We start from the raw sequence: 6,672 nt of genomic DNA on the forward strand, positions 1-6,672 counted from the left end.
GATAAAAAGCTTCTTCACAGAGAAGGAAACAATCAACAAAACCAAAAGGCAGCCTATGGAATGAGAGAAGATATTTGCAAATAACATATCTCATAAAGGAATCATATCCAAAATCCATAAAGAACTTATTGAACTCAGAGCACCTGGATGGCTCAGTTGGTTAAGCATCTGACTTCAGCTCAGATCATTATCTCACGGTTCATGAGTTCAAGGCCTGCATCAGGCTCTGTGCTGATGGCTCAGAGCCTGAAGCCTCTGTGTCTCCCTCTCTCTCTGCCCCTCCCTGCTCACATTCTGTCTCTCTCTCTCTCTCTCTCTTTCTCTCAAAAATAAATAAACATTACAAAAAATTTAAAAACTTATCAATCTTAACACCCAAAACTCAACAACCCAGGTAAGAAATGGGTAGAAGACATGAGAAGAAACTTTTCTGAAGAAGACACCAGATGACTAACATACACATGAAAACATGGAAGCTTCTCATTATGGCGTTCTTGAGCTCCTTATTCCTGAGGCTGAAAATGATCGGGCTGAGAAAGGGGTGAAGACTATATAGGTGGTGGCCACAGGATGTTACTGTCCATAGAATGGGGGCCCTTGGGCTTGAGGTAGATAATGGAGGCAAAGCCGTAGTGCACAATGACCACCGTGAGGTGGGACACACATGTGGAGAAGGTCTTGTGCCTGCCCTCAGCAGAGGGGATCCGCAATATGGCGGCCACGATGAAGACATAGGAGAGGACGATGAGGAATAAACAGCCCATCAGAGCTGAGACACACACCAGGATCACAGCCAAAGTGACGGAGGATGTCTCCTTCCCACAGGCCAACTTTAGAAGGGAAAGCACGTGGCAGGCAAAATGGTGGATCACATTAGACCCACAGAAGGTGAGGTGAAAAACTATCAGGGTCGACATCATCCCTATGACTGAGCCACCGGCCCAGGACCAGGACACAAGGCGGGCACAGCCACAGTTGTTCATGAGCACATTGTAGCGCAAGGGGTGGCAGATGGCCACGTAGTGGTCGTAGCCCATGATCATGAGCAGGAAGGAGTGTGTGAAGCCAAACGTGAAGGAGAAAAACATCTGGCTGGCACAGGCCGCCCAGGTGATGGTGTGGCAGGTGGAGAGCATGTCAACCAGCATGACAAAATGGTGGATCACACAAGACCTACAGAAAGTGAGATGAAAAACCATTGGGGTCATTGTCATTCCCAGCTGAGCCACCAGCCCAGCCTTGGGATGTAGGACAGCACAGCCACAGGGACTCATGAGCATACTGTACCACATGGGGTGGCAGACGGCCACGTAGCAGTCATAGCTCCTGATCATGAGCAGAAAGGAGTGCTCTTTGTTCTCACAATACTTTGCCTTCATTTAGCATGTGTATAGTCAAGAAATGTTCTTCCAGGAGCGCCTGGATGTCTCAGTCGGTTAAGCGTCTGACTTCGGCTCAGGTCATGATCTCATGGTTCATGAGTTCAACCCTCGTGTCAGGCTCTGTGCTGACAGCCCAGAGCCCGGAACCTGTTTCGGATTCTGTGTCTCCCTCTCTCTCTGACCCTCCCCCGTTCATGCTCTGTCTCTCTCTGTCTCAAAAATAAATAAACTTTAAAGAAAATTTAAAAAAAAGAAATGTTCTTCCAGGCTTATTTTGTATGGAAATATTCCAGGTGCTAGGATCTAGCAATGACCCAGGACTAAGTCTCTGCTCTCCCCTTTTCATGGTTCATTGAGAGAACCTGTCATATAACCAAACATGACAATACACAGTGGTCAGAGGTGTGAGGAGGGCAGCCTAGGGATCTGCAGAAGCTAAGGGTGAGTCACAGACCCAGCCTGCAATTTAGAGACTTTGGCAATTGGTAGTGTCTACATTGAGACGTGATGCTTAATTGGCTGAGCCACCAGGCGCCTCTCACCTGAATTTTGAAGTGCTTTGTGGCACAGGTTAAGGACCTGATGAGTGGATGGAGGGTCACACAAGGAGCAGGTGGGGAGCATGTCGCTGGGGTCGTTGTGATCATCCTCACTTGCTATGGCCACATGCGGGTCCCCGCTGCCATCTCCAGTTCCGGCTTCTGTCCCCAAGGCTGAGAGCAAGGGTAAGTCCATGGGCTGTTGTAGAAAATAATCTACTTTTTATTTTGCTACTGGTTTGCATAGCCACTTTTCTCTTCTGGGTGTTTATTTTAAAGACCTTAGTTTGGGGGTGCCTGGGTGGCTCAGTCGGTTAAGCATCCGACTTCAGCTCAGGTCATGATCTCACAGTTAGTGAGTTCCAGCCCCGCATCAGGCTCTGTGCTGACAGCTTAGAGCCTGGAGCCTGCTTCAAATTCTGTGTCTCCCTCTCTCTCGGTTCCTCCCCTCTCATGCGCTGTCCCTTTCTCTCCCTCAAAAATAAATAAAAATATTTTTAAAAATTTAAATAAAAAAGACCTTAGTTTGTATTCTTTAAAAATTAGTATAAAAATTTGAAGTATTATAATTTGTAAACTAAATTATACATCTTGTATCACATGAGCTTAGTAGTTGGAACCACTTAGTCTTTAGCCACAAGACTACTTGTTAGAGTACCAAGGAAAAAATGTTATTTGTGCTTTGAGATTGGTCACGGAAAAGAAAATAGCAACAAGCAGTAAAAAGATGAATTTAAACATACTGTAACATTATTACATATGTTATATGTTATATACACTTATGTATATATGTTCACACGCGTATATACACATTCATTCCAGTGGTTCTGCTTTTCTGGGGAACCCTGACTAACACAAAAACCTTAAAAGAAAAAGAGGCCTTGTAAAAATGTCCCTTTTCCATCTAAAGAGATGAGACCCAGACCTCAGGATCCCTGGTGGTTTGTCCTGTGGGTAAGCATTTCCCCCAGGTCAGCCCCTGCAACTCAGCGTCTCTCTGAGGATGTGCATGATGCTGTGTCTTTATTCTAACGCAGGGGCCCCATCACACAGGAGGGTGAGCATCCCTCCTGAGTCACACGGTCCACGTCGAGCACGGAGACCGTTCCTGCTGTCCTCCAGCGCCTGCTCCGATAGTGTTGGTTGAGGGCACACGGCACCCCAGCCCCTGTGCTGGGGCCCCTGCAGCTACACGGTCAGGTGAGTCCTCAAAACACACCCCAACGAGCAAACCCTGCAGCTGGGCTCCCGGGACTCCTTCACCTTTGTTGACCGAATTCCAAGGACACTCAGCACTTCTCGAGAGCCATCTCAACGCCCCAGGTCTTCTCCACAAAGAAGAATGGCCTAAGAATCTGGCTTGAAACTAATTGTAAAGTGAAACCCAATAACTTTTAATGTCAAGATGCCATTTCACGAGTCAGTTTCTGGGGCTGCTGTATCAAAGCATATAAACCTTGTGCCCTGACACCACACACATCTATCCTCTTCTATGCTGGAGGCCAGAAGCCGAATCAGGGTCACCAGGTGTGAGTCCAGGTGTGAGCAGGGCTGCATCCTTCAGGGGATCCGGGGAGGGATGTGTCTCCTGCTTTCCCAGCTTCGAGGGCACCACGCATCCCCTGGCTCGTGGTTCCTGCCTCAGCTACTCCGATTCCTCCTTCTGGTGTCACATCCCCTGCTGCTCCCTGTCTCTGGCCCCTCCTGCCCCCTTGTCTAAGGACACTTGCAATTATAGCAGCCCATCTGGGTGATGAGGGTAATCCTCCTGTCTCAGATCTTAACTGCATCTCATCTGCACACTCCCTCTTGCTGGGTAAGGGAAGGCAGCCACAGGCTCTGGAGAAGCACATCTTAGGAATGGTGGGGGCATCTGTCAGTAACACCGATAATGAGCAAAATAATGAATGGAACCCCAAAACGGCCATAGCCGGTTTTGCCAAGCACTCGTTGTCAGTGTTCATGAGACAAAGTGTCTCATAAACTCCTCTGGAGTCGGTGTTTCCCTCTGGCTGTGTGAAAGGGGTGTGTGTGCCTAGGGCTGCACCTGCCCTCCTTCCCTGAAAGGGTTCTCTTCCTTCTAATGACAGCCTTCTCCTCCTAGTCATGACCTCACTTCTCTCTGTAGACACCTGAGGGAGGCGGGTTCCTGGTCACCAACTGCACACACATGCACATTGTAATCGATTCCTCCTCCCTGCCTCCATGGTGCTGTGGCCTGGGACAGATTTGCATTTTTCACATTTGAAAAATGTGATTAGTGATAGATGTGGGTCATATCTAAATGTGGAGAAAGGATAATTTATTTTGAGACTTAGAAGAGTGAATGCATAGGAAACCCTTCCCACAGCATTTAGCAAGTGGCAGGTACTCATATGTGGCAACCATCCTTAGATTAGTATTGTAAAACATCTTCTGACTGCAGCTCAAATATCTGACCACAGTTTAAGTAAGAATTTACACCAATGGAAGGCCCCCTCCTGGAGCTTCAGACATGGTTTCCCAACCCCAGCATGGGAGTCAGACACACCTAAAGTTGCGTGTGACCCCTTCACTCACATGTTGTGTGACCCCCCACCAACATTTCTCATCAGTGTAAAGGAGGTACCTACACCCTTGACCTTTCTCTGTGCCATCTTGAGATAGCACTGTGCCGTCCAACACATCCTCCAGATAGCTGCAAGCAAACATAGTAGTGACAAATTGATGTTTTACTGAAAGCATATGGGGGAAAAGGTAAAAGGATCTCCTTAAGATGTCAGATAGCCACACCCTTTAAGCATTGTGTATGTCATTACTCAAGCACTGAACCCTCTCTCCTTTTTCTGTCTCTTTCTTTCTCCACTTTGCCTTCTGACATCCTTCACTCGACTCAGCTCAACAGAAAATCTCCTTCAAGTCTATCCCCTCAAAACACAGAAGGAACTATACACATTCAGTCATCTTCTTGGACAGAAATAATGTATTTTCTTTTGTGCACTTGGTGTAATTAAAAGATATGCTTATACAACACTGAGCACAGAGCCTGATAGGAAAAGTCCCGATGATGGTGGCATTTATTATTATGCTTATTGTTGTTTATCCTTATAGAGGAAGATGGGAAAATCCTCCTTTGCTTGTCCATTCAAGAACCATTGGCATCGGTGCCCAGATACATCCATGTGATGCCCCCCACTGGCCCATAGGTAGATAACACATTCTTAGAAGTAATGGGATAGAGTTGATCACATGGGGTCTTAAACAAGAGATCATGGTCCCTAGAGCCTATGCAAGAGGGGGCACACAAATTGGGGAAAAACAAATACCTAGCAGGTATCCAACACCTATGGGTGCATCCAATAATATCTTTTCAGTATTTACATATATTGAACCCCTACAATAGTCCTATGGAGACAATGTTATTATTTTCAGCCCTTCTGTCATATTTCCTCACCACCATGTTTCCTCCAGTGTTAGGAGCTTAAGGGACTGAATTTTCTCTGGAAGCTTTTCTTTATGGCATTCTTGAGCTCCTTATTCCTGAGGCTAAAAATGATCGGACTGAGAAAGGGGGTGAAGACTATATAGGTGGTGGCCATCAGGGTGTTACTGTCCATAGAATGGGGGCCCTTGGGCTTGAGGTAGATAATGGAAGCAAAGCCGTAGTGCACAATGACCACCGTGAGGTGGGACACACATGTGGAGAAGGTCTTGTGCCTGCCCTCAGCAGAGGGGATCCGCAATATGGCGGCCACGATGAAGACATAGGAGAGGACGATGAGGAATAAACAGCCCATCAGAGCTGAGACACACACCAGGATCACACCCAAGGTGACAGAGGATGTCTCCTTCCCACAGGCCAACTTTAGAAGGGAAAGCACGTGGCAGGCAAAATGGTGGATCACATTAGACCCACAGAAGGTGAGGTGAAAAACTATCAGGGTCACCATCATCCCCATGATCGAGCCACCGGCCCAGGACCAGGACACGAGGCGGGCACAGCCACGGGGGTTCATGAGCACATTGTAGCGCAGGGGGTGGCAGATGGCCACGTAGCGGTCGTAGCCCATGATCATGAGCAGGAAGGAATGTGTGAAGCCAAACGTGAAGGAGAAAAACATCTGGCTGGCACAGGCCGTCCAGGTGATGGTGCGGTGGGTGAAGAGCATGTCAACCAGCATGCGAGGGGTGATGGCAACGGTGAACAGAATCTCGGAGGTGGACAGGGCGCACAGGAAGAGGTACATGGGCGTGTGCAGGCTGCGCTCGCTCCAGACTGTGGCCATGATGAGCAGGTTCCCCAACAGCGTGAACAGGTACATGAGCAGGTACAGCAGGAAGAAAGCGGGCAGGAGATGCCGTGGGAAGTTAGAGAATCCCACGAGGATGAACTCAGTCACCATGCTATAGTTCTGACCAGGCACGGGTGCTGCATCTGGTGAGATCAGAAAGGGAATGAGGGTGCGTAATTTATCCCATGAATGACAAGGATGATTCAGAATAAACCTATCATATAGTTAGTCACATGAATAAGTTAAAAAGGAAATGTCATATAATTATATCAATCTAGAAAGCTATCCTGGATTGCTAAAGTTCAATTCCTATATGGTTTTTAAAATTGATTTATAACTGACATACATTATATTATTTTAATACACAGCATAATGATGATATGTTTATATATCTTGAGGATTTTTTTAAAGCTTTGTCAACATCAAATCAACTGAGACTTTCTTAGTTAACTAAGAATACATGCTACAAACTAGGAAATA

At 47.0% G+C, this 6,672-nt stretch overlaps 2 protein-coding genes across 2 annotated transcripts; both read right to left on the reverse strand.

Annotated features, from left to right (window-relative positions):
- Positions 1–548: 548 nt before the first annotated feature.
- LOC122213349 (olfactory receptor 10H3-like) lies at positions 549–1,148 on the reverse strand. Its single transcript, XM_042927474.1, has one exon. The coding sequence runs from the start codon at positions 1,146–1,148 to the stop codon at positions 549–551; it is 600 nt and encodes a 199-aa protein (XP_042783408.1).
- A 4,225-nt stretch (positions 1,149–5,373) lies between these two features.
- LOC122213350 (olfactory receptor 10H3-like) lies at positions 5,374–6,321 on the reverse strand. The gene has a single exon (XM_042927475.1). It carries the CDS (start codon positions 6,301–6,303, stop codon positions 5,374–5,376), a length of 930 nt encoding a protein of 309 aa, XP_042783409.1. The 5' UTR covers positions 6,304–6,321.
- Between the last annotated feature and the right edge of the window lie 351 nt (positions 6,322–6,672).

The sequence above is a fragment of the Panthera leo genome, chromosome A2 (assembly GCF_018350215.1).
Source record: "Panthera leo isolate Ple1 chromosome A2, P.leo_Ple1_pat1.1, whole genome shotgun sequence".
Lineage (NCBI taxonomy): Eukaryota > Metazoa > Chordata > Mammalia > Carnivora > Felidae > Panthera > Panthera leo.